Below are 27,950 nucleotides of genomic sequence, written 5' to 3' on the forward strand. Positions count from 1 at the left end.
CAAATAAAAAAGCAAGGACTAAATTATGCATTTATTTCCATCGTGCCTTACCATGGGCTTCTACTCCCCATCATCCTCCAAAAGAATTCCCAAACCTTTGCTGTGTTATTTCATGTGATACCGTAGGGTGCACTAATATGGTTTTAAAAGAAGATGAATTTAGTGGTGAATCTTAATTGAAGGCAGAAAATTACATGCAGCCCCCTGCTGAAAGGAGGATGGACAGTTGGCTACAGGCAGAGCTCAACAACAGCCTCTTAGTACTTGTTCACTGAGGCCTGGGACAAAACCTTAAAGTCTAACACCTTTGAAATACGAACACTTTTTTTTAGTAAACCTGGGCATGTAGACAGTGTTTTTCATTACACCAGCTGTCTCCAGAGCTGAGATGATCTTGAACCTCAGTTTGAATTTTGGGTAACTGGAGTCTAAATGCTTCACTTGTGGAGCCCCTTGTGAAGTCAAAAGAATCTAGAGCTTGACTTTCATCTGCTGACATAGGAATGCATGCACCTTTGATACCTGAATGCCACAGCACCAAACACTCAGCTCCTTGGAGATGAAGGACGTTTTAAAATGATTCATTGGGCATTGGATATTCTCTTTACAAAGGTTTTCAACTTGCATAAAAACCAAAGCCCTTTGATTTAAAGAGATGCTAAGTTATATACATATATTATACAAGGAGTTCTTTATTCACTGTAGAGCATTCCAGATTCATTGAAGAGAAATTGTAGTTTTTCTATCAAGAAAAAAAATACATGTTTGTCCATTGTCTCAAAATGCTGTTACAAATGATATGCTTACATAGATGAATTTGTGTATCTATATCTCAATAGCTTATATGTATACATACACACTGTTAAGACATTAAAAGATCTGCTATACAGTACAATACACGCTGTTATTAAAATGTGGCGTTCAAAATGCATGGCCATATTAGACACTGTGCCAATTATTACTTTTTATTTATTTTTTTTTTTTCCCAGCAGAACAACTCTATGGAAAATTAAGGATGGTTCTCTGTTATGTTTTTGGAGATGTAACCATAACACACTGGGGGAAATCAAAACCTGGAATTCATAGCTCACGTTTAGCCTTAAGAAAAACAGGTTATATTAACTAAAGTTCATTTAAAAATAATTGGGGAAGATTTCTTACTGTTCCCCAGTGATAAATTGCTGCAGTCTTTTCTTCTATTATCACCCTTCTAGTTCTTTGCTACTCAGCCCCCATTTAGGCATCTAAATAAGATCCAGATTTGCCAAAGTGCTCAGGAGTTGGGATTTTCCACTGGGAGCCTTTCCTGGACTTCCAGAAGAATTAGGTAACGGAGATGCTGAGGGCCTGTCTACTCATTTGGTGTCACAGTGGGAACTGCTCTGTTTGGCAGCCTGGACCTAAAAGGTTTCAATTTTCTGGGATTTGTTGTTTCAGCAGTTTCAGGCCTGCCTACAAAGCACTCATGTTTAAGCACACGAAGGCCACATTAGCATGGCTGCTTGTGTCACTTGCTGCTCATGGAAAGCTCCTGGTGGTGTCTGAATGGAAGCTACTAACCTTGACACCAAATTGCATGTATGTAGAGCATTAGTGACTAGAAAAAACGTTACTAAAGTTTTACCAGAGCATAAAGAATCTCTTACAAATGTGTAGATATTGTTCTGCTGAGGATCTCTGGCTGTTACAAAGGCTGGATATTAATGTGAGTATATATATACGCAATAGTTATTAGTAAGGGTGTTGCATCAATGCAGCACTTTGTCATTGAGCTTCACTTTCCTGTGAAGAATTGAGTGTCCAAATAGAGCACGCCTGGCAGGTTTGTATTTTGGAGTTTCTTGCTGATTTTTCTTTTTCTTTTTTCCTTCAAATTAGTTCTCCTATTCAGTTGCTAACAATCCAGCTCTGTTCTCTGTGCAGTAGAAATGTGTCCATACGGCAGAGAGAATACCTGCAGGAAATAAAACAGATTCAGCACAAAGTAGTTTTACTTGCTTCCGAATAGGTCTGATGTGGGAAAGCTAAGGAAGAGCATCATTTGAAACTCCCCATCCCTCACTGAGCCATTTTCCCCTCAGACCTGATGAGCTGAAACCCAGGGATCATCCGCACTTGGGCTTCTGTGTGGCTAAAGAAGACATCTCACCACATATGAAGCAGCTTGGTTCAGCTGTACCAGGACCTTTAGGTAGCAGTGGGTAAAGGAGAAGCAGGGATCGAGGATTTCATTGAACCAATCTCAGAAAGAATATTGAACAATTGCATTAGAAGCTGAGCACTTTATTTCATATGGGATGCGAAGGATTTATATTGGGTGAGTATCTCATCTTCCATAGAAGCAGAACTTCTTTGGCCTTATTTTGAACCTAAAGTAATAAAGAAGGAAATGGAAGCAAAGGTAAACTTAAAGTATTGTTTTACTCTAAATGCTTTCAGTAAAGGGCCTTGTTATCTAATGATTGGTACTAGATGGCTGGTATAAATCGTGCTGTTTGCTCTCTGCACTCATGGCGAAGGAAAGCAGAGGCAAAAGGAAATCAATTGGAACTAGCAGGTAACAAATGACCAGTCTTAGGCAAGCATAGCAGATGGGGAAAATAGAGTTGTGGGCATACATTATTAGGAAATGCTGTGGTGACTTTTGCCTGTTATTTAGGAAATGAAGCAAATAATGAATATTTTTGATGGAGGGGGCAGCTCAAGCAATTAAGGATGTGCAGAAATTCAATATTGAATCATATTTTCCATGTTTAGAAGGTTTTTTTTTTGCCGTTAGTACTGTGCATAGTATCAAAAGAGGGACCAGAAAGTGTGGTGGCAGCCCTGGCAGAGATGGGCCAGCACACTTCACTTCTGCTCCCCAGGGAGATTCCTGGTGCTGGAGTATTGCAGCACAGTGTAAGGAAGAATAATCCCATGGGATGAGTAAACATTGGAGCCCAGTGAGGTGGAGGACCTCCGTCCTTGCTGACTTTGAAGGCCACTTGGGACTTGGTGGTTTTCCTGCTCAGTCTGCTGGTACAAGTTCCCCTTGAGCTGACCCAGTCCTAAATTTGCCCTCCCACCATGCTCATTAGGTTTCTTAGAGTTATTAGTCCTATAGATGTGAGCGCGTGTGTGTAGGTAATGTGGGAAAGCAGGGTGGTTGTTTTTTTAAATTATTATTTCTCTGAAAGAATCTGAACAATATTCTCTGTATGCTGCTGCAGTGTATTAGTTCTGCAAGCAAATCTGAAAGTGCTACAGAGGGGACACCCTAACACCTTGAAAAGTATCAGTAAAAAACGCTGAAAGCATTAAAAATAAATGAATCATAGGGTGAGAACTAGCATGACAGGTAAATAGGCCCAACGTTAAATGCCTCTGGAATCTGTAGGATATGTTCTGGTACAAGAGGGCTTCTAAGCCATGCTTCGTTTACAGTGTCCGGTTCCTCTCTCAGGAAAGGATTTCTAATACATTGAAGGAGACTCCAAGTTATTAGTAGGTCTTAGGAAAAGAAAGGCAGCTCTGTGAGGGAATGAGGTTGGGTTTGTTGATGGAGAAAGCTCACAGGTCACATTTCACATTGTGTCCTGCTCAGAAGCCTTTCAGGCCACAGAGGAGATGGCATTCCCTACAGTAGCCTGGGCTGGGCCTGGAGCCTTCCTGGGGCAGGGCTGCAGCTCCGTCACAGCAGCGGCCTCCTAGAAAGCTGCACTACATCAGGAAGACATTTGTATTTTACAATTAGTTGCTGGATTTTACTGCCCCAGACCTGTTCCAGCCTCTCGCTGCAGCAGGGTCTGAATAGTGGACTTGTGCCAAGCGCGTGCAGCATGGATGCTCTGTTTTACTGTAACAAGTGGTGAGGTGAACAAGTACTGTCAAGAAAGCACCATGAATAGTCTTTTCCATTATTAACAGAACTTACTATTTTGATGTTAGAAGTTACAGCAGAAGGCGAGCATTCTTCTCACATCTGCCTGAACTTGTGCTGGAAATGCTCAGAGCTTATTGGGTTGTGGGTCGAAGCGGTGCCACAGAGCTTGCTTTGCTTGCTGCTGAACAAAACAGCTACAGTCTCAAACGTATCCAGCCAGTCATGGCTTTAAAAATATCCAGAAGTGTACTTGGATAGGGACAAGTACAGGAAAATTGTAACGTATTCAGGCTATTATAGGAAATACAAACGCATTAAATTAATTGTTACCTGTGTTTATTCATCCAGCTCCTGCTTGTCTGACACCATGGGTCTGTGACACGTCCATGGTGCAGAGCAATGCGTTTGACTTCCTCCAGCTGCCCATCAGCCTCAGCAGTCTCTGGGCTGTTGGATAAATGGATGTGTTTCCGTTTGTACTTAAGAAACTATTCTGTATTGCTTGGTTCACAGCTGTCATAGGAACAGGAGTCAGTGTTTCACTGACGGCGTTTTTCAGCTGTATCCAAGGCTTTAAGAAAACCAAGCCTCTACCTTGGCATGCTAAATATATGGAAGAATATTTCATTCATTTTTCCCATCAGGACTCATAATGCAACTGTGGAGGATTAATGGAGATATCCTCTTGGAACGGTGTGAGAAGTTAAAACCATTCATTTATTCTATTTAAGCTTACAGGTTTAGATAGGCTTACGCTCCTTGAGGGTTTGAAGGAGCCCTTCAGCAGCTTAGTATTAAGGTGAACCCAGCTCTGGCAGCTCTAGGACAATGCTGCACAAGTACCCTGCCCTCACTGTACTCTTGCCACGTACTGCTGTGAAGGAGACCTTGTCCTGAACTTGGAGTTGGGTGTGCCAAAGGAAATGTAGTGGTGTGACTGTGGGAGAGAGAGGCCAAATGCAAATTGACCTAATTGATGATGAAAGGCAGAGGGAGTAGTTGCAATTATTTCATTAAAATACCTAAGTTATTAGTCCAAGTAAGTGACTTCTTTGGGCTGTGGTGGCACAGTGTCCTCTCAGTTCTCCCCTCCTGGGAGGGGGCCTTGATTTGGCCAGCCCTTCCTGGGGGATGTTCAGCCATCAGAGCCTTTCCTATGCAGAAGTTACAGTGCAGGTTATTTTAATTTATGGACTGAGTTTACAGAATGTGGAATTGAGTTCATTTGGTGATTAAAATAATAATAATAATTACAGAAGGAAACAGAAATATTCAAATTGGATCACGCTAATTAGTGAAACTAATTATTTTTTCCCATGCATCTCTTAGGTTACCTATTCTGCAATGAAAAGTCATTTGCTCGTGATGTAAAACAGGAGAAAGGAGATTGCCGTGACAATTAGCAGTAATTAATGAGAAGCTTTGAATTGCTGGGTGTTAACCTCAACATCCATTAGCAAGCACCACATGGATCTGCCTGCTGAGGGGTGTGGGCACGCACAGATGCTTTTCTTCCTGAGAGGGGGGAAAAGAGTTGTGGGAATACGCCAGTAAATTAAAACAGTTTCTCCTGTTCTTTACATACAGCCTTGTGCACCTTCTACAGATTCACATTTTTCATCATCCTTGCAACAAGTAAAGTAGTAGTAATACATGTTTTAGCTGAAATGAATTCTTAACTCTTTGGGGTATACTTAGTTTGACTTGAGTAAATGCGGTCACGGCAGCTGCTGCCTGTAAGACGTTACTTATGTTCTACAGAAGCCTATCATGTTTCAGAACATATTTTCATCCTGATATGAAAGAAAAATAAATCTTTGGAAACTTTAAGAAAGGGAAAATAATCACAATTTTAAATGAAAAAATACTATTTTTTTAAAATGGTAAAATCAAATTTCTACCAATAATAATAATAATAATAATAATAATAAAATCTTAGAAAATATTCCCCTACTCACCATGCATTCGTATAAATAGGGTGGAATCCATCTGTATGTGGAACTCAGAAATCTTTCAGCTGGGGATGTCTTCAGCAATGCTAAATTTTCCCTTCCATTTGCCATATCATTTCCACAAAGATCAAACAAAACCAGTTCAGAACTTTGGGATGATACCATCACAGAGTTGGTCATCTTTCATCTTCCCACCCTGCCCATCACCTGCATCCATGGTACGAGTGAGATTTGTGTGGTGGTACAACAGAGACTTTGTGTGACATCTTGCTTCATGTCATCAGTCAGTAGTTTTTGTTAATATTGGAGAAATCAGAATGCAATTGGCATAATGCAGGCTAGGCTGGAAAATGCTTTGCGGTGTTTTGTGTAATTTTGGATCCTGTGCTGATGGCAGATCATGTTTAGGGATATTTTGTGGAGACACTCAGTGGTGGATCTGTGCTCAGAGGAGCAGCTCCTTTCTCAGCAATGACACATGGAAGGGCTGAGCAGCGTATCTATCTCTGCACTGCTGCTTCCCTGTAATTGCTTCCTGAGAGCAGCCTGTCCAAGCATGATCTCTGCACAGCGTGGAGGAAGTCACGTTAACCTCCTTGAAGTGAGATGCTGCTCCTACTTCTCTCCTGGTTTACGGATTCATTGTTTGGTCTCGCCATAACTTTGTTTTCTCTGTTGTGGTGGCTGGGGTGTTATCTCCCTTCCTGAGCTGCGCTGTCTCTAACTGAGCAGCTGGTGATTGATAAATGAATACAAGGATAGGCTAGAAAGTGCCAAAGGAAATACCTTTGGTGAATATATGATGGCTGCCAGGAGCTGCTTGGTGCTTCAGCTGAGTTTGCCTTTCACTGTGGATTGGAGGAATCTGCCTATGCTGAGGATTTTTGTATACTGAAAAGGGAACACCATACAGGATGAAAATACCTTAAGACACTAAACAGCCTTATTTTAAACTCTCCCTTTTCCGTTCTGTCACTGTCAGACTTGTCATGTACTAATTTCATGTTGAGTACGGCAGAGGGATAGGAGGCTAAGCCCTCATTACGTTGATATTTTTCATGTTCAGATGGGTAGAATAAATATGGAGACCCACTGTCTCAAGGAATTCCTTTAATCAGCATTGTGTTGTTTCAACAAAGTCCAACCTACTTTGCTATATTCTCTGCTGAGCTGGGGAAATAGTCTTGGGGAGGTGCTTCATGTAAGAGTTTGGTGCTGTGATTGTGTGTGTGGTGGTGCTCAGGCCTTAGCATAAGAAGTTTACTTTAAAGGTCTGTTGTTTTCAGAAACACTTGCTGGCCTTTTATTCTTCTGTTGACCTTAGTGATGAGCCTCTGTGAGCAGAGTCACTTCTGAGAAACCGTGTGTTTGGGTGGAGGCAATGTCTTCACCCCGGGACTCTGGATGAGGATTTGCTTTGCCCCTGTGTACCGCTCATTGCTCTGCACCATGGGTTGCTCTCTATGCTCATACACTGCATGGGTGTAAAGCATTTGTTATTGGAGATTGAAAGTGCTTCACAGTATTTAATCTAATCAGTGAAAACTTCCTCATCCCATTATTTGGGCAATTTTGGGGGAGGAGTAATTGTTTTCATTTGGGTTTTATGATTTACACTTCATTTCTACGGTATGTTTGTTCAGGAGGAGAATTTTTCATTACTTTCCTTTGTAGTGATTGTTTTGTACTTTCTTGGGACAAACTCGGCTCTTTTGAAGGTCCACATGCTTACGTGCAAAATATTGGCAGATCACTGAGCCTGAGGAATGCAGTGGAAACCATAGTGCATCCTGTGCTTTGATTTCTGCAGATCGCTGAATGTTGGTCATGGTTACAAGGCAGTTTCTAGATTCACACTTACTGTTTTCGGCACCTACAATCACTTTTTATTCATATTAAGCTCATTAACACTCACTGTAATCTTGTTCAGATCAACTTTGGTCTAGATTAAATTAGTGCCGAACATAGAAAAAATACAAAACTGAAAGCAATTGAAAGCTATTTGGTTGTCTGGTGTTCAAGTAACCGCCTGGATTTCTGACTTTCTGTCCTGAAGGGTGTTTGAGGCTGAAAATGAAAGAAAGAGTTTCTGTGTATATCTCTCAGTATGGTTATGTCCGTGAGCAGCAGAGCCAGGAATCTGGGCCGGTTACGCGCCCTGTTTGGTTCTTCGCGCTGGTGTGTTTAACTCATTAAGCACAAAATTACTCTGTCCGCAAAGCTAAAGCAGGATTTCTTGATGAACCACTCACCAACGAGCATGAAGATTTTACAGTCTGATCGCTCATTTCCTGGAAATGACTGAAATCAGCTGCCAGCAATGGTCTCCATCTCCTCAATAAGTTTGCCAACAAAATTCACACTGCAGCTTAAGCAGTAAGGAATCATATTTTATATATAGCTTGTAGGCTGGGATTAGAGAGAAAGAGGACCATAATCTTCAGGATTTGCTTGGACAGCATCTGAGGTGGTTTGCATACAATTTGAAAGCAGACACACTGTAGCAGTCATGCTGCTCGGATAATAAAAGAAAAAAGAACTTACTGAATCCTTTTTCTGTTGTTGTTTTTCTTTCTTCTTTTTTTCTTCAGTCTTCTTTCTTTTTTTCTTCTTTCTTTTACCTGAATAGTCCTGGTTAATTTCCCTAAGCTCCTTTTTCTATTTATTTTGCAGCTGTTATCTCTTCTTCTCTCTTCTTCTGTATTCTCTCTTCTTCTTCTCCATCTGCAAAATTGCACCTTGCTGAAATTTCCCTGTTGTGCATCTTTAGCTTGTTTTTCTGTGTCTTATTTTCCGGGGGAAAAGTGAAAGGGGAAATGAAAAAAATAACTATGTAACACTGAAAATAATACAGGCCTTGAGTGTTGTGCTGCCCTCTCCGTATCATCAGATGTTTCTTTTGTGCCGGCAAAAACGCAGCTTTCAAAAGCCAAAGTCCAGCAGAAAGCCACCAGAGCTGGGGGCTGTGGTACAGCCTTGTGCCACACTGAGGCTTTACATGGTGCCATTTGCTTGTCAATACTATCACTTGTTTTTCTTCCCCAGCAATGTATCAGTTTGCAAATTCCAACAAAAATGATTTCTTTATCTATAGAAATCTATATCCCAATTTTGCCACACGGGACCAGCTCTGCTGTGGGTTCTGAAGTTTGATTGTTATCATCTCAGTGTTTTTCTTCTTTTTGTTTCATGCCAAGTATAGCTCTGCTGGTGAGCTGGCAGCCAGCAGATACTTAAAAACATGGAAGAATAACAGCAACAAAGCAAATTATACTAACATTACTCATTAGCGCTATTAGGCACTCAAAACCCATGTGTTAAAATTCCCCCCAAATGTCAGCTTTTTAAGGAAATTCAATGATATTCAACAGCGTGAGTTTTTGTCTATAGCTAATATGGCCCTGGACTGGGCTGTCACAGCAAAGTTCTGGGCTTTTACTCCTCTTTTTCCTCCAGTTTGTTGCACTCTGGGGCCCAGCCTTCTCATTTTGCTCATCTTGCAGGGTCTGTGGGTCTCTGTTGCTAGAGGTGAGAAGAGGAAAATGGGCTTTCTGTGTATAAACACAGCCAGGCATGTTCCTGTTCTGCAGTGAGAGGCTAGAAAAGTACATTTGTCTCCTCCTGCTGGTGTAGTGTTGCTGGTTTGGGGTTAGGTATGTTATCTATGGTGGTCACGTTCTCATAGCCCACTTTTCTGGTATTTTTTTAGCCTGGAAAATAGGGTCTGATGAATCTCTCAGCATTTATTCCCTCCATCACAATCACACATTGCTCTGATTGCTGTGTAAATACTGCACGTCAGGATGAGCGAGCATTGCAGCCCTCTTAATTTGTTGCACTTGCTTGGTGTTTTCTTTTGGTAAATATTCTCTTTGTGGATATTAAATAGCAAGCAGATGTCCATCAGAAAAACATCCTTTATAGGCACTCTTTTGTTTGACAGAACTTTGAAGAATGGGTACATATTTATTTTTTTGAATATATATATTTAAGAAATCAGAAGTTTAAGAAAAGGCACTACCTAAAATTCTAATTTATATTTCAAGAGCTATTAGTTAGCCATTCCTAGTCATTAATCCAGCTTAGAGTAATACAGATGCATGCATGTATAAGCAGAGGTAAATGGCCAGCTTGCTGTTGTTCCCAGCTCCCTAAGACCTTTGAGGTGTTACTATTCTGAATGTAATCCAGTTCTTTTTTTTCCTGTGCAAGATGGGTGTTTTCTCACTGATTTCAGCATGTAGGACCATGCTTTTCTACTCTGGCTCAAGTCTGATGGTTCTGTTTGATTTTTTTCATAGAGCAGGAACGATGTCACTGTCTGAACTAAGGTCTCTTTTACTCAAAAATCTGATTTTGACTGAAAATTCAGGTATATTTTAATTACTCCTAAACTAAATTTGCCAAACGACTCACTAATCTTTGAAACCAAGATTATTTTTATGACTCCTACTGTTAATAAATGTCACCGCAGAAAATCACCTCTAAATCAGGGCAGAATCATGAAGGAGAGCTCTTATAAATATATTTCCTCAGCGAAAGCTTTATGGGGCACCTCTGGAGTCAGACTGAGATTTGTCATTGATTTCCACAGGAATACCCTGCTTTAAAAGAAGAATCAAACAAATCCCCTCCTCTCCATGCCTTTGATATATGGCACAGGATGCACAGTTTTCTCCGGCGCTTCCCAAGTTCATAATTTGTATTTCACCTTAACGCCACTTTGTGAATTTATTGGCTGCCAGAAGCTCTCCATCAGGGTTATGGAGCTTTGCCTACCTTTTGGTGGTTATAACATTTTTTTACAGGAGTGTTTAGTTATTTTTACATAGGTGCCACATGGGTGGGTCGGTACCAGCCTGCCACTGGTGCGAAGTCGTATTTTTTGAGTCTGGAAGAATACATCAAACCTCTGCTAGCACTTTCACGGATGGGGATATTTGGTTAAATAGATGTTTATCTGGGAAAGTCATCATCTGGCTAGCAGCATACTGAATGTTTCTAAGCAGCTAACTTATGTATACTAAACAAATTTGGTTTGGCTGCAGCTAGAGCTGCCCTGTGGAAATTCTCAACATACATTTGTTTGATTGAGCTGTCATTTTCAGTTGATCTGCTGATGATCTGTGTCACTTTGTTTAAATGTCCCGGTGTTTTTTTTATACAGTGCAAAAACAGTGCGCTTTCTGTGATGGATTAAATTGAGGTGAAATTCGAGAGTTACTCCTGTTTTCGATTTCTGTGCTCTAAGACAGGTGGGCTGGAATGACAAAGAACTTCACACACAAACACATTAAACCAAAATGGAATAGTTGCCCTTATGATTTAAAACATCCGTAGATGTGTCAACTACCAAATGCTCCCGTTCAAAGAAGTTGCTTGGATTTGCTCTTTAAACAACAAATGATATTTATTTGGTCTATGCTATTCAGCTAAAATAACTGGACATAGCCAATGTTGGGCTGATTCTGCTTTGCGCTGCAAGATTCCCTGTGGGTGTGTGGGTGCTGGGTCTGACCTTTGGTGAGAGGGAACAAGAGGAACCCCGAGATGGAGTCCTGGTGAGCAGCAAGGCATGGAGACAGATCCCCCTGCCAGACCAGCTGGGGAATTGGGAAGCGTCTTTGGCTTTCTGCAGAGTTTTCTGATAGACAAAAGCTTCTTTCTGGCTGCAGCACTTGAGTTTTTTTGTTTTGTTTCGTTGTTGTTGTTATTACTTTGATTTTGTGAAACATTACTCAAGCTTCAGGCTATGATTTGCTCTCCCTTGCGACCAGCATGTGCTTCCAATGATCCTGGAGAGGATCAGCTCACCAGACTTCGTCCCTCATTTCAGAGCTCCCTGAACACTCCCTGACCTTCAGCTTTTCCCATGTGAGCTGTGGTCTGTGTGTGAACCACAAGCTGAGGCTTTGCGGTGCAGCCAGGCTACAGCTTTGTGGGAAGCAGTAAAGGATGCCAAGCCCAGACAAGTGGTATTTCCAAATGCACCCCTAATTTGGTCTGGTCCAGTGGGTCAACCATGTTCATCCCCAGGGCTGCAGTTTGCCTGTGGGTGAGATGAAAGTCCATGGGTTAGATGTGCGCCAAGTGCTCTTTCAACACATCCTCACCATGGTGCTTGAAGTTTCTCTCTTGATGTGCTTGGAGTTATGCGTGGCCTTACACAGGTTGCTGGGTTAAGGTTCAGGGGAGTGTGGAGGAGGTCAGCTGAATCGTAGTTTGACATCTGCTTTGAGAAGTGCTGCAGGAAGAGCCGCTGTTACTTGACTTCACCTTCTAATGAGCTTAAAGGGAAAGTTTAAGGCATGATTTGTTGCTTCCACTTCCTCACTTGGAAAATCTCTTCCGTGAGCAGCAATTGCATTGTTACTGCTTGAGCAAGTGCAGCCCACGCTACTCCTGTCCTTCTCCCTGTGTTCCCAGTACCAGCTTTGATATGTGCAGTCATGAAAAACACATCTCCTTTACGATTGTTCATGGCTTTGCTAACTGCAACTGTTTAGCCTGAAGGTTTCTGAGCATCTTTGGTTTTATTTTGGAGGATAATCACAGACAAAATCAATTCAAGTGATTCACAAACTATGTTAGGAAAATACACAAAAAGCACAACACTGTCCAAGCTATTTTTGCTCAAAGACTCCATTGCTTCCATGACTTAGAACGTGTCTCTGTGTTTATGTATAACATTCTACATAAATATTTTGTATATATACATTCTGATCATTAACAATACTTAAATCCATGTCTGTAAACATAAATAGATACATAGTTAAGTACAATTTGTTACAAAGGATTAGTCTGTAGTGCAATAAGTCGAATTAAAGTATATAATAACTTTTTGTTAGTTTGAGCTTATAGGGTCCTCTGTGATCCTTTGGGATGGGGAGCAGTGTTTGGGCCAAGGTCTCTAATGGCATGGCATCCAGTTACACTAAGGCTGAGTTTGGTCCATTAAGTGCTATGTATTTATTTAAGCTGTCATACATCAGCCTGCTCGTGAAAACAATAGAACTCGTGAAGATTGCCAGTTTGGGGGGGGGGGGAAGAGGCTTATTTTCAAAATTGCTTCCAAGTCATTGGGATGAACCAGAAGCTTTTGGAGTGCTGATTTATTGCTCTCTGCTAGCAGCTCACCAGGACCCCTCTGCTTCTCCAAGATCAACAGCTTCGTCGAAAGCGATACAAGGTGTATGGAACAAAGAGTGGAATAAATTACATTAGCAGTTAACTTTCTATACAGTTTATATATCAATAAATATCTACAAAATGTTTGAGGCTTTGACCAGGAAGCCATGTAAAATAAACTGTAGTCCTACTCTCATTCTTTTTTTTTCAGAGTCAAGATAGATCTAACTGATGTTAACTGTTTCACAGTGGGGGGCTCATTCTGGTTTCACACTGGTGTCACAGTTGATTTCAGAGGGGGGAAGTGATCAGAATGAGGATGGCCACTCCTCCGTCTTCCAGCAGGGACTGGTGCTACGGGAACACTTGGCATTTCCATGCTGCTCTGCTTTGCAACTTCAAAGCAGCAGAGCGGGATGAGCTATTCACTGTGGGGCTCATCGGAGGCAAATGAAGTAATGTGATCTCAGGAAAGAAATGGGAACCCACGAGGGAAGGAGGGAATTTGTTATTGGATATTTTTGTAAAAGTGAGTGTAGCAGCAGAGCCACCGCACAAGGAAAGACTCTGATCGGATGGAAGGCAGAAAAGGGCTGAGTGAAGTGGGAGGTGTGACTATGTCCATATGCAGAGAGTAGCAAAGGGTATTTTTTGGCTGAGATTGCAAATACGTGTTGAAGAGGGAACAGGCACCTAACGGTGTCTGCTGTGGACCACCAATAAGGCAGAGGTGAGAATGGAAAACTCTTGGGCCAGCTGAGATAGTGTTGAAAGGCTCAAAGCAGTCAGACCGCAGAGGAGTTACAATTCATAGATGTGCTAGCTAAAAATATGGCCAGATAAACACTCCTGAGGACTTTCTAAATTACACAAGAAACAATTTTATAGGAAAGAGGTGACAACATCCTGGATTTTCCTAATTTCTGTGAACACTTATTTTTTCTAACAAGTCTCCTTGTTGCTCAGTGAAGGCTTCAAAGTTTTAATGTTCTTGGTTTGGATTTTATTTTTAACCTCTCTGAGTATTTTCCTTTTCTGTGACTTTTGGGTCTTTTTTTTGGTAATAAAGTGAAATGAGGCAGTTCTGAGAGAAGCAGGAAGAGAAAAAAATGAGAGCGGAGAGAAAGTGATGCTCAGTCTGAGCTAACCTTGTGTTGTGGAGACAGCAGCAATGGGGTGGGATGGAACACAAGAGGGTTCTTTTTCTTCTCTCTTCTTGTGAAATCTGCACTTGGGAAAATAGTGTGTGGAGAGGAGATGAGAAGGAATTTGTTTTTAATAGTTTTTTTTTAGGGCTTCTAGATTACGTGTAAGTGTGGCAAAGCAGTGTGCTGAATTAGAGATGGGTCTGATGTGTGTGTGCTAGGAAGGCTCTGTACTTTGACGGCTGCTGGTGGCACACATCCTGCTGGGCATAATTCCCTGTGCGGGTGGTTTGCCTTGTCACAAGAAGCCTCACATTTTTCCCTTCTCAAATACCAAGGAAAATAACAGCTACAAGTTCTCACAGCTCATCATAGTCTCGTGTATGCCACTTATTCTAGAAAAAAATAAGTTACCCTAGAAATATACAATACAGAATTGTAAGTATATTCAGCAAGTGCAGATTTCTTTTGCCTCTATCCTTGTGAGAAGGTTACTACTACGGATTCAGCAGCTTATAGTGGAACAAGCATCCCTTCCTGGCTATGCCTGGATGTGTGCAATAACTGCCCTCAGTCCTGCAAACGAACTTTAACTGCATCACTGCTGAAATTATCATTTCATTAAAGTCCCTGGCACAAATCCCACTGACTTCAAGATGCCCCATAAATCCCAGTTTGCTGGGACAGATCCACCTTGCAAAATGTGCCGGGAAACACAAACGTACTTTACTGATCATAAATATTTGGCTGATATTAAAATTAATAAATTCTTATATAAAATGTTTTACTGTGAGAGTTTGGATAGTTGGAACAAATGTGGAAGTGTTTGGAGGAACAAGCAGTGTCTGAGGCAAAGAGAAGGTGGAATTGGTGTAGATAATGTAAATAAACTGGAAAGACTGCTGTGCTCTGAGAATGTGTGTGCATGTTGTGTTGGGTGAGGTACCAATGAGAAGAATGTGTGGCAGCTGGGGACTGAGGTTATGCAGAAACAAAGCAGAAATTGCTGATCGTGCCTTGGAATACCCCCATCCAAAACACTGGTGCCTTGTAGGATAAATGGTTGTCCATACAGCAAAATGAAACTGTCCCAAAGGTATTTTTGCATTGTTGTAAAAATGTAATTGTTTTATTCATTCAACAAGTTGGATGACAATGTATCCTGGTACCCTACAAAATGCCTCTGCTCATGTCACATGCAGTAGAGTTGCTCTTACATAGTTGCTCATGATTTTCCAATCAGCTAAGTATGTTCCTTGGTGCTGCATGACCTTGTGGCGGTACAATTGCAGTGTGTGCTGCAGAGAAGTCACTGGCAGGAAAAATGGTGGCCCTGTATCTCCTCAGGAACAGTTGTTGGAAAGCAGTCTTGCCAGACCTTGAGACTTTGAAGTGGACAACATTATAGGATTAATTATTTGATGCTTTTCTTGATTAGTGTACTGTTCATGAGGATTTCTATTAGTGTTTCAAGGACTTAACTACCGTGTATCACAGTGTCACTCCAATATAATTAAGTCTCCCTGTAATTGCATAATTAAAAAGCTGTCTGGCTGCTGGTACAGCACCTTCTGTCTGCACTGCAGCAGCTCAGCTTTCCAGGGGAAACCCCTCCAAATGGAAGGGTTGGGGTACAGCATGCAAACAGGTGCATTCCTGGTGGCACGCAGTCCTTCCTGCTACACTCTCCTCTGGAAAAGGAGGGGGAAGGCAGGGCTGAGCCTTCACCAATGACTTTTTAACCTGATGGTGCTTACAGTGAGATTGTTCATCTTGCAAAGAGCAAATGCACAGCTGCTTGTAGGCTGGCACTGCAGGCAAGAAGGGGTTAAATTCCTTTTTATTCCTAGTGCTTTTGTGAAACAAAACTTCATGACCTGGCTTTTTTTCTTCCTTTTTTCTTTCTTTCTTTTTTTTTTTTTTTTTTTTCTCAAGTGATTACACTTTGCCACATTCTAACGGAGCGAATGCATTTGTGTCTCAGGACCATACGCTACCGGATACTGACATGTTCAACATCTCCCGTGGCTTACCAAACACATCAGGGATGTGGACCTCCCTCTGTTTTCTCATTATGCCAAATAATGAAATGTGGAAATAATTCTAATCCTTTCTTCTGGTTGTGCTGTACCTCAGAAAATATGATAAACTCAATCCAATTAAAAGTCATTACCTCTACAAGGCTCAGTCTCTATCTATAACCTTTGTTTTATAATTCACTCTGTTATCTGTCTTCATTATAATTTGGTAGAATAGTCATCCTTTATTACTGTTTTCTGTCAGAGAGGCATGTGATTTCCAGCACTGCTTTGTGACACATTTTAGTTTAAAAAGTAAAGGTCTGCTAATGAGTAAAAAGAAGTTCACCAGAATTTATTACAGCGAGATAAAGTTTCATTTACATCGATTAAAATACTGAAGATTTCAGTAATTGTTTTGATTTTAAGATGTTCTTTTGCAGCAATAGTCCTTCACCATGTCAGGGACTGTTAAAGTGTGTTACCTTTTCTGCCTTACTGCAGCTGATATGGATTTAGCTAAATTTTGTTGCTGGTTAGTATTTGCTAAGTTGGCATGAGTTAAAAACCTATATCTGAGTGACTGATCTCACTAATTCTTATTTAACATTCTCCTCCTTATCTTTCTCCTGAGCACGTTGGCTTCTTGTGACGTGTCATTATGAGAATGTATGTCATGTTTCCCATTATGGCAACCAAATAATGAACAAAAGGTGGTTCCTATATAATCCATTTTCCTGTCCTGGGAGTGACCAGCACAGAGAGCTCAAAATTTTAAGGCATACATCTCTTTTCCTTGTGTCTCATCCAAACGGAGCCATGAAGGGAATTAGCACATACGTGTAGCTGCTGCGGCTCTGCTCAGCTGCGATATTTTACTAAGATACAAATTTAAGCCATTAGCCGGTGTGGTGTATCAGCATGCATTGGGCTGCCTCCCCAGCTGGCAGGAATCTCTGCAGGCTCCTTGCTAGCTGCAGACCTGGCCCCGATACATCACCTCTGCAGCTGGCATCTCCCTCTTCTCCGACCCCCACTCCCCGTAACCCAGATAAGACTTTGAAAGGCAAATATATATTTATTCCATTGAGGAAACTTTATCAACCAGCACCAAAGTTTATTGGCACTAGCCAGTGATATAATGGGTAGTTTAAACCCTGCTAACTGCGAATAATTTTTCAGCAGTGTTTATGATTGCTGCAGACTCTAACAGACCAGAAGTACAGATAACATAAATATTTCTACCAGAGATGATTGTGCTGGAACTATAAATAAAATTAGGCTTTACTTGTAAATAAATTCAGTAGATGCCAGCCAACATTTATAATTCTTTGTTGCTGCATGTAATGTAGTAATTTATATGGAGAGGGCACAGGAGCACAAGCAGCCAAATTTTGCTTTCCAGTTACACAGGTGCAACTTCCCCTGACATCAAGGAAAGTGGCTCCTGTGCAAATGAAAGTAGAATTTGACCCACAGTCTCTCAGTGCTGGACCCTAATTAAAGGACAACGTCTGGTCCACATCAGATGCTTTTGACTGTGTTACTTAATTAGACAAGAATGACACTAGACAGAGCACCAAATGCTACTAGTTATTGTATGGGCTGATGGTGAGGATTTCCAGAGCCCACAGGCGGTTCCTCATGCTGTTGTTATATTTTGGCTCTGTTGGGCTAGGCTTATCTTCCCTCAAAGGCCTGATGCTCCCAAGTGTGTGGCTTCCCTCCTGCAGCCATTCTCCTCTGTGCTCAGGGCTCCTTCTCCCCATGGAGCTCACCTCAGCTTGCAGCCTGTGCTTCTTGTTGCATTTTTCTTTTCCCCCTCACAAATGTAAGAAGCAAAAGCCGCCTGCATGCAAGAGAAGTTTTCCACTTGTTGGGAAATGCTGATAAACCAGCTGCTTGTGAGTTATCCATGTTGCTGCTACCAACATGTATATTGCAGGGGCATGCAGACAGAAACCTTCTGAAGCACCAGATGCTTTGCATGCAATGTCGCAGCGGTGCTCAGACTGAGTTCCCTTTCTGTTTCAAACAGATAAATCAGACCGTAGCAGAGCACTTGTTGACTTGTGTTCCCCAGCCTTAAGGCATGTTGTCTCGTGCTGCCTTTCTCACCGTTCTTTGTCCGTGCAGCTTTTCCTACAACTCCCTCTCCTGCCGAAGCTGTGCAAGGGCTCAGGGCTTCATGGGGCCAGCTGTGCAAGTGTGGACAAAATCTGCAGCAGAGAAGCATGAGGAGGAGGCTGAAATCTGGGCACCACATTTCCCTCTCATTTTTCTTCCATTAGCATCAATCTGAAGAAATCTGACCAACTTTGGCTCACTCTAGGATAGACACTGATCTCGTTTATCATTTGGTGGAAGTCTAAAACAATTACTCTGGATTTAGCAGCCATGTTAGAGAGCTCAGAATTCGGCCTTTGGGGCAAATGACAGATCTGGCAGATTGTGCTTCAGTCCCCCTCATTCCTGTTGTGTGGCCCACGAGCATCATCTCATTGCACCACATCTGGTTTCCAGGGATGGACCTTCTGAGCGTGTTCAGTTTTCCTGTGCTTTGGTTTGGGTCAAGTAATACAAGTATGCAAAATACTGATGTATTTGAAGACTAACGATTGTGAAAGTACTTTTCCTTGGTCATTTAAGTAATGATTGAGAACTACTTCAAGTGTGGCGTTTATCTTTAAACTTACTGATAATCTCTTTTGTTTTACGGCTGAGCTTTGTATTTGTAAATCAGTTTTACTCTCCCCTGTTAGTTTTATGTTTTTCACTTAACTGGGAATTACTAGTTCCATTCTGGCTAGAATCTAATCTCATTTGATTAAGTTTGCCTGATGCTTTTCACAATGGGGTCCTGCTTGGGGCCACCAGACTGTGTTACAATACAAATAATAATAAATAATCGTTTTTAGCTCCACAGAACAGTTCTGTGAATAGGGAGCGGCACAAACCAGTTTCAGGTACATTAACTGATAAAAAGTTCGAGTAATGTAGCTCTTGGCTGGAGTCCCTTCTGTGCCTGGAGATAGTAACCCAAACTCTGTGTGTTTTTGAGGCCAAGGAACCTTCTCCTCTAGGGAACGTGGGCCCTGGCCATGCTTCTTTGGTGCAGGACTCTCAGGTGGTTCTCATGTAGTACACCACTACTCCATGCTTCTTTTGAATCTAATGGGTTTCTTTCTCTTATTTTCTGTTGTTTTTTTTTCTGACCTCCTGTGTTCCAGACTGATGTAGATAGATTTTGTAATCAATCAGCCCCTGCCTGTAACATTTCTTTCTTTAATACTTGTTCAAACAGAAATTCAGATAAAGGTGTCCCATTTGTATGCAAGAGGAAATGCCTGCCTCCTTTTCAGATATGCTTGCAAATACTCCGCGCTGATTTCCTCAGCACTGAATAGAAATGTTAGGTCAAACAGATACAAATGCACTCTGGGCTCATTAAGGGATCTGACTTGGAGCACAGTGGTGCATTCAGGCCCACTCTGACCTTATGCAAGAGACGGGTCCCTTTCACCTGATTCTTATGTGTTTCCCAGTCACCCTCATTAATGCCGTCATTAAAGGTGTGGTCAACAGCCCTTATGGAATTCTAAGCTTCTGACACGATAGACTCGTACTGAATAAAGCTGCGTTCTTCTGATGTCTGCCTTTTAGGGCTCAGGATCATCTTTCTCACCTTTGAGAAGCTGTGGGCATGAAGATGCCTGTATCTTCTCAGTTGGAAAGCGCCACTTCCGCATTTTACCTTGGCTCTTGTTTTATCCTGTGCTTGAGGTGATGGCATTAAAAGCACCTCTGAAGTAGGCTCTCTAGATGCTTTTGCTTCCAGCATACCTCCCTCATCTGAAGTAATCAGCTGTCCAGTTTATCACAGCAGCCTTGTGCATGACTCCAAGCACAGAGAATCAGATTCAAGTGCCAGAGTGTCAGTAGCAGCTTAGGTCTGTGTTTCCCCAGGTATAAATTGCCTGAAGAGAGGCAGAATAGGCAGTCTGGGAAAAGGAGGGAAGATAATGTTAGGCCATTCGTACAGTGGTGCTTTGGCACATGGCTCTGCTATGCTCATCAGGCACATCCCCAGCACGTGGCCACATGGGCTCCTTCCTGCTGGCATGCCAGCTGGTGTCAAAAGTGCAAACACAGGTGTCCACCCTGGTCTTTTGCTAGCAATTAACCTTTCCTCCCTGGTTTCCTTTGAAGCTTGCTCATGTTTTTATTGCAAAATATCAGTGAAGAATTTTATGGAGGCTAACATCAGAACTTCCACATTACCTAATCTCATCTGCTTCCTTATCAGGGGCCCTGATTTTGTTACATCCCATTTCTAGCAAGGCTAATTAGTTGACTTTAAAGAAGCCATCTTGAATTTTGAAACTGTAGTGTTGTCTGTGTGGATGCCTTGCAGTTCTCTGGGAAAATGATGTGCAGCTCTTTCTACCAGTAACATTACAGATGTGTCTTAATGGTCTTCCTTCTCCTGGACAGCAATAATTCAACTTGTTGTTTATTTTGAGTTTTTAATATATATTTTCAATAGAATACGTTGCTATTTCAGGCAATATGTAACTTCAGTAATTTGTTCTACCCCATCCCCAGAGCTCTGGGACCGATACATGCATATTTTATTTTCCAGGGCTTTCAAACCTGAGCCTGTTTCTGACTACGACACGGGGTGTGTCTGCTGGAAATGAAAGCAGTCACAATAGAGCAGCACAAATGGGCTTGTCTCCCTGCCAGCCTTCCAGTGCCGATTTATCAGTTGCAGGTTTGACCCTATATGGCTAAAATGAGCATAGCCAGAAAGTCTGAGATAAGTATAACTGAGGCCTTCGGGTCTGTGAAAGAGAAATTAAACTGGACTGTCCCAGGGGGGAGAAGAAACATCTGCAAAGCTGTCCTGGAGGCTGCAGACACAGCTTGTGCTGGCTCGTGGGCAGGTTGTGAGCACTGTTTGCTGTGGCTGTGGGTTTTGTCTGAGCCACTTTTAGGTGGAGAAATGGCGGGACCGAGGAAAGCCCTGGTTTTGTGGAACGGAAAAACACCGAATACATGAGGTGGACTTTTGAAGGAGTTTGGGTGCGGGTACCCAACTGTCATGGGAAATCAGTAGGATTTAGATGCCTGAAGCTTTTAAACACCCCCTTCCAATGAGCCATATGCTTATCATCAGCCAGATCACTTTCCTTGTGTGATTTCTCTTCCTGCAGCACATGTGTATACATGGCTTTTTTTTTTTTTTTCCTCTTTTTTTTCTCATTTCAAAACCAGCTGAATTCTTTTATACAGGATTGCAATCTAAACAGTTGGGGGAAGACGTCTGAATGGAAGTGATGCTGCTTCCCACAGTAGTGGGGAGCATGGGGTAGCTTGGGGGATGCTTGAGAGTTGTGGACCAGACTTGCTCACCTGTCATGGTGTGCTGAGCTTTCCTGTGTACTCAAGGGGAGCTGAGTTTGGGGGCAGCTGCAATGCATTGCTATAACAGAGGTGGCTGCTAACCTGGTCACTTCAGCATGGATCAGTGAAGTGAATTATGGCATCCAGGTGGAGCTGTGTCCCTGCCCTTTCCACAACATCTTTCCTGTCCACTGCAGTCCAGACTGAATTTTGCTGCAGGACTGGAAAGTCCAGGCATGGACTTAAGGATGCTTCAAGGTCTTTTGCATGACTTTCCTTGAGCATCTTCACCAGAACTCAGCACTAACGAGCCATTACAGGCAAGATTTCTTAAACATAAATGATAGAAAATCCCCTCTGTGTGTCCATCTTGGCCAAATGGTGGGGTCAGTCAAGATTTTCTGCTTCTAGAGTGCCAGGTATTAGAAAAGTGGCAAACTGATCAATATGGGGTTCAGTAGATAAAGGACAGAGGGAGCCCGCCGAGGCAGAGGAAGAGGGAATGGGTAGCTGAACTTTGCTGTGACATGCATGAGGTCATAGTCAGTGCCACATGAAAGAAAGAAAAACAGTTCATGGCTGTGAATAAATTGCTCACAGATGAAGAATCCAGTTTACCAGTCATGTGATGGGAGCAATCTATTCAAATGATTTGTTATGTCCCAGTGTTTGTCTTAGGCAGCACCAGAAGCATGAAAGTACAGATAGAATGTGGTGAGATAATATGTAACAAAGATGTGAGAGATAATGGGCTATGACCAGTTTTTAGTGGAAAAGGCATACGGTGCTAATCTACCATGGATAGTTTCTTAAACGAGCAAGAAATTGAAAGAACATTTTAAAGTTTCCTGTTTCTTCACCGAGACGGAGTCAATCTGGTCATCGAGCGCAGCGGAACGCTCTAATTTCTGGGCCACCATATTATGCAAATATTCCGTTGCTCAGATACCTGATCTCTCAACTTTGTTCCTTGGAGAATAGCATTCACACATCCTATTTAGTTAGAGTCAAGTGGAATGCGTTTTGGTGCAAAGTACGGTGACAATGATAAAGTTGAATTAATGTAAATAGTGAGGAATTGCTCTTTATGTATCCTTTGCTTGTATTGTTGGGTTGAACACTGTATTTCTGATGCAGCTAAAATCCCTGCTGAGATCACTTGGAGGTTTTTTTCTTTGCTAAAAGGAATTTAGAATCAGCCTTACAGTTTGAGCTGTCAAAAATAGTGAGTTTTTCCTCCTCTTCTTTTTAGTTTGTTTGCTGGCTAAGTGCCAGTAACAAAGGTTTGGGGTTTTTTTAAATGTATTTTGGATCTACCCCAGATTCTTCTGTAACTGTAAGAGGAGAAGTTTTGTGTTCTCTATAAGGTGCAGTTTAGATCCTGAACTTGATTCAGACCATTGAATTTCATGGAGGTCAGTGATGAGACACTGATTTACATCAGCTGAAGTTCTTGCCAATAGTTGTGTGGTAGGCTGGATCCTTTCCTCCAAAAACTAATTGGAGCCCATCAAATTTAATTTTGGCTACTCTGGGTTCAGGCTGTCTCTCTGATAGACCAGTAAAGCTTTCTTGCTTTTCACTTCACTTAGATTTCAATTGTAACATATAATGCTGGCTTTCAATTGCAATTTCAAAGAGTGTGCAATGCAAAGCGCTATATCCGGACCAGATTGGACAATAGGGTGTGCCTGCATATACATCTGTATGTAATTCACTTTTTTTGTGTGTTTGGTGATGTAAACCACTTTTGATGTCAGGAGCACTGAGAAATGCCACAGAGAACCCCTGGGCTTGCAATGGGGAGAAGGCTCAGCTCCTGGCAGGGCGAGGGGAACCAGTGATTGATGAGGGTGCTGCCCGCCTACCGAACTGTCCTCTCCATTTTGTGAAAGGGTTTCACATGCAAAACCTGTCAGGATATTTCAAATCCTACCATTTGGCTTTCTTTTTCAGGTGATGAATGCCTGTATGAAAGCTTTCCTGAGCTTCCCTTGGAGGAAGTGCCAGAAGCTGATGGAGAGGCTGCAAACGCCCAGTGCCCAGCATCTGTCAGCATCCAGGAGCCGTCCTCTCCAACCACCTCCAGCGAAGCTTTCACACCAAAGGAGAGCTCTCCTTACAAGGCTACGATATACATTCCCGATGACATTCCCATTCCTTCTGAATTTGAGCTCCGAGAATCCAACATTCCTGGAGCAGGATTAGGGATATGGACCAAAAGGAAGATTGAAGTAGGAGAAAAGTTTGGCCCTTTCGTAGGAGAGCAACGGCCACACCTCAAAGATCCCAGTTACGGTTGGGAGGTAAGACACTTTGCATTCCTCCTTCGGTCTGTTGAGTTCTCTTGAATGTCTATAAACACAGAGGTATTTGCAGAATTTGGGTCCTATCCTTCAGCAGCCAGGGAATATTTGTGTACACTGAGACTGTTTCATGGCTTTGTGGTGCTTTCTGGATGAAAATGAATGTAAATTTAAAAAAAAAAAAAAAGAAAGAAAAAAAGAAAAAAAGTAGGAATTATTGTTGCTCTTCATGCATGAAAACTGTGTGGGTGGATTTTGGCAGGTGACCTCCTTTTCTGGGAAGGAGAGGCAGACGTGGTATTATCGGAACATTTCTGCACCGTTTCAGTTCGCTCACGTGCAACCCTGCCATGTGATGGGGTGAGGGATCAGTTGGTGACACTGTGCTGTCTGTCTGTAGAGATGCTGGGTGCTGCTTTCAGTGCTGTGCATCACCACTTCCTGGTGACAACAATTAGTAAGTTAAATTGCTACTGCAGAGCCTCCTGCTACTCGGGGTCTTTGAAAGCAGAGTGTTTGATCCTGCTTCCATTTAAGTTAATGGGAATTTTGCCATTCATTCAGTGAAAGTATGTTTGGATGCTAGTGTCAGAAACCGAGCACACATGGGGATGGTGTGGATCATGTTACCTCTGCAGATGCTCTGAGAAATGTTGGTTTTCATGCAGGAGCTGAAGGCTTCACTTCAGTGAGTACTGTGGTTGCCTTCTGCATTCCCTGCCTTCAGGAACAACATGTTTTCTCTGCTGTTGTATCACAGGGCTGTGGTCCCACTGAATTTTTTCCTTCATGACAGTGGGAAGGAAATTTTCTCCTATATCTGGCATTAAATGGTGGCTGTAGATGTAAAGTGGTAAGGACTGTTGTAGGGCAAGCCAGTCATCCTCAACCTCAGTCTGGAGGATGGCACTATGCACTGTAAGAACTGTTCTTGCATAGTTTTATTTGCAGTTCTAACAACGTGCTGTGGAAATAAAGTACGATCTCGGCTTGCCATCTGTGCTTTGCCTTTGGTTTCTGATAAGGGAGAAGTGCGGAGTTTATGCGGCTCCCCAGGGCTGCGGCTGACCTCTGGGTACAGGGGAGTTTCATGTTCCCAGGAAAAGTGGAGTTCCTCTGTGCAGCAGAACCTCACCGATATGGTGGATAATAAACATTTGGTTAGCTCTTAACTGTCAATAAATCCTCGATGAGTTCATTCCAGACTTCCTATCCAGTTGTTTAAACACTTGTGAGAGCAGTGACAATATGACAGAATAGTGTCAGGAGAAATTATAGACTTTGCAGCACTCTATCAAGTTAACAGACCCTGATGAAATGAAACTGCTGGTGAGAAATCTTTATTTTTTGACCAAGGCACCAGGAAACCATAAAAGCTGACTTTTAACCACACCACAATTAAGCTCAGGTATTGATAACAGAAACTGGAACCAAAGTGCTGAGACACGACCGTTCTTTCAGGTTTAACACTTTGAAATTGTAGACTGCATTTTGATTTGCGTGCCCTTGGGTATTGGTAATATACTGCAAAAGTAAGGACTAGTTTTGATGGCTCCGATATTTAGGACTTTGTAGCCCTATGAATCCCCCTTCTCTCCCCTCCCACGCCCCCCCCCAAAAAAAATAGAAGAAAAGAAATGCATAACTTGATAAATCTGGCAGATTTGAATCCCTTTCACACTGCAGGACTCGTGCCTTTCAAACACTGTTATGTATTTGGGACAGCTGGGAAGAAGCTATTGAAAAGTGTTGGAAGAAAATCACACAAAATCAACAGTCAGACTCCCTCTGTAATTTGGCCACTCATCCATAAGTGCTCTGCAGTGCTCAAGGGAGCCTGACACAGAATATTTTTCCAACAAGTGGGTTAAGTACGTTTATTGGAATTGAAGGGAGACAAAGAAATGCTGGTTACCAGAGTCTACACAACGAGTGAAGTGGTGAGCAGGGGAGGTCAAGTCTAAAGGACAGATGTGGGGGATGTGGTAGTGCTGCAGAAGACCTTACCAACATCCCAGTCCAGATGCTCACCATCAGCTGCTTTGGAAACCAGCATCTCCTTGGACTCATGCCTTGGGATGAAAAAGAAACTTAACAGTGTGTGGGCTCAGGGAATGCCACAGAAAGCATGGGATAGCAATGGGAAAAGGTATCATTTATCTGTGGTTCAGCACAGTTTGGGGAAGGTAAACTTTTCTGGTGTCCCTTTTTCTGCCTGAATGGGCACTTTTATTAAACTAGGCGTTTCTCCTCCTGTCAGCATGGGAAGCCTGCCTTTCCATCTGATACACATTTCTCTGTGAAACACTGAACATACAATGGTGTTTGACTTTCAAATACGTTGAATGAATTGCTATTCAAGCAAAGAGTATAACTGTGTTATAATGATTCTTGAAGGAAAACTGAGCATCCTCTTTAACTATTTTCTATTGCTTTCATATTACTGATTTACTCTTTTCTCTTACTACTCCACCAACAAAAAAAAAATCCCACAACCCAACACAAATGTCATGGTGCTGGGCACTTCCAGGTTTGGGATACTTCTGTTGTCTGTTGACTGTGCTCTGTCTGTGTTGGTACCAGGCTCTGTGTGCAGCATCCAGGAGGGAAGGCTGGAGGAAATACTGCTATTAACTTTTGCAACAAAGCAAGAGATGTAGAAAAATTTGCTTCAGAAAGCTGAGGAATGTCATGGAGCCTGTGCCTACATCCTCCCCATAGCAAGGCTCCCTATGGCATCACTGCACAGTTTGTCAAGAGCAAGTCTGAGAAAACAATGTCCATTGTGTCCATTTATACACTTTAGCCATAAAACACACCATGGGACAGAGAGAATTTGTTGTGATATGGTTGTGCTTGGGTCATGATTAGAGTGCTGCGGACCAGTTTAAATGAAAAGCCATAAATTTGAATTTTATCTCATTTTGTGGGTCTGGAGCAAAGCATTATCTAATCAGGTATTGGTTGGTTAAAGCACAAATCGAACACGGGGTCACCGGACAGGGGGAAAGGTCAAGCTTTTTTGCAGTTTGTCACTGTGGTTTTAGTATTTGCCTGCAGCCCGAACATCCGAGGGGGTCAGGTGGTTGTTGCTCAGGGGTTGTTTGAAAAGGGAAAATTGACTGCTGCTTAATCAACAAGGAAAACAAGCTTTTAAGGGATGGCAGTAATTTTTTAAACAAAAGCGAAGCGCACGAATGTAGTGATTTCATCATAGTTCATGCCCTGCTATGAAAAACAACTCGGAGAGTATTTTAAAGAGAGCCTTTACATGGGTCACAATGCACATGCGCCTGTGTCCCACCAGAGTCTTCCAGAGTGGGGTGAATATTCAAATCCAGGTCTCATTGCAATAGCGAGCTGTGCAAGTCTCATTCATGGGAACAACATCTTTGCAGCTCTTTATATCCTCTACTTTGACTTCTTTATTTAGGAAGGTGGAAACAAGAGCAATAAACTTTAATAAATCAAACGTGTCAGAGAAGTAAAAAATACTTTAGAGCTTTATAAAGCACCATATAATGTGCTTATAGAGCAGAGTATATTTTCCTTTCATGGCAGCAAGGCTGAAAAACATCATAGATTCAGTAGAAGATGCTTGACTTGAGGCTATTACTTCTGAATGGAAATTAGGGGGCTATTTGTTTGCCTCTCAAATGTGTCTGATGTACATCTTCAGGGAAGGCTGAGCAGCTTCTAAAAATTGATCTGGAGCAAAGGCTTCCCACTGGTCTGCAGGGGCTGGAGTAGCTGTGATTTTAAGTTTCAGTTCTGCACTCTTTGATTTGGAAATGTTTCTAAATTTGAATGTAGGAGGAATGAATTTGTATTTGGAGGTTTGGGGTTCCAAATATACTATGAAAAAATAAGTTACAACTTGTAAGGATATAGGTTTCTAGAACTGGAATCTAGAACGTGTGCTCCCAAAGTTACTTTGTGACTGAAGCGACTGCTTGATTTTCCTGCTGCTCTCAGCATCCAAAGTCTGAATGAGATCAGTGGGAATTACCGGTGGGTTCCTCTTGGTGTGTCTGTAACCCTCTGTTTTTGGGTGCTCCTTTGGAAAACCTTTGTTAGAATGTTGAAAGTAGCATCTGACTCTTGCAGAATATAAAGCAACATCTAAAGAA

The 27,950-nt window shown here is 42.2% G+C and overlaps 1 protein-coding gene across 21 annotated transcripts in view; it reads left to right on the forward strand.

Moving 5' to 3' along the window:
* The window catches only part of MECOM (MDS1 and EVI1 complex locus), a 313,281-nt gene that overhangs the window by 124,271 nt on the left and 161,060 nt on the right, over nt 1-27,950 (forward strand). For all 21 annotated transcript variants that reach the window (XM_085513312.1, XM_032446644.2, XM_015871997.3 and 18 more), the window contains exon 2: nt 23,471-23,820. In XM_085513312.1, coding sequence (XP_085369438.1) covers nt 23,471-23,820 — 350 coding nt within the window. The remainder of the gene's footprint in view (nt 1-23,470; nt 23,821-27,950) is intronic.

This window comes from Coturnix japonica, chromosome 12, assembly GCF_054131305.1.
Source record: "Coturnix japonica strain WE chromosome 12, WE-NBRP24, whole genome shotgun sequence".
NCBI lineage: Eukaryota > Metazoa > Chordata > Aves > Galliformes > Phasianidae > Coturnix > Coturnix japonica.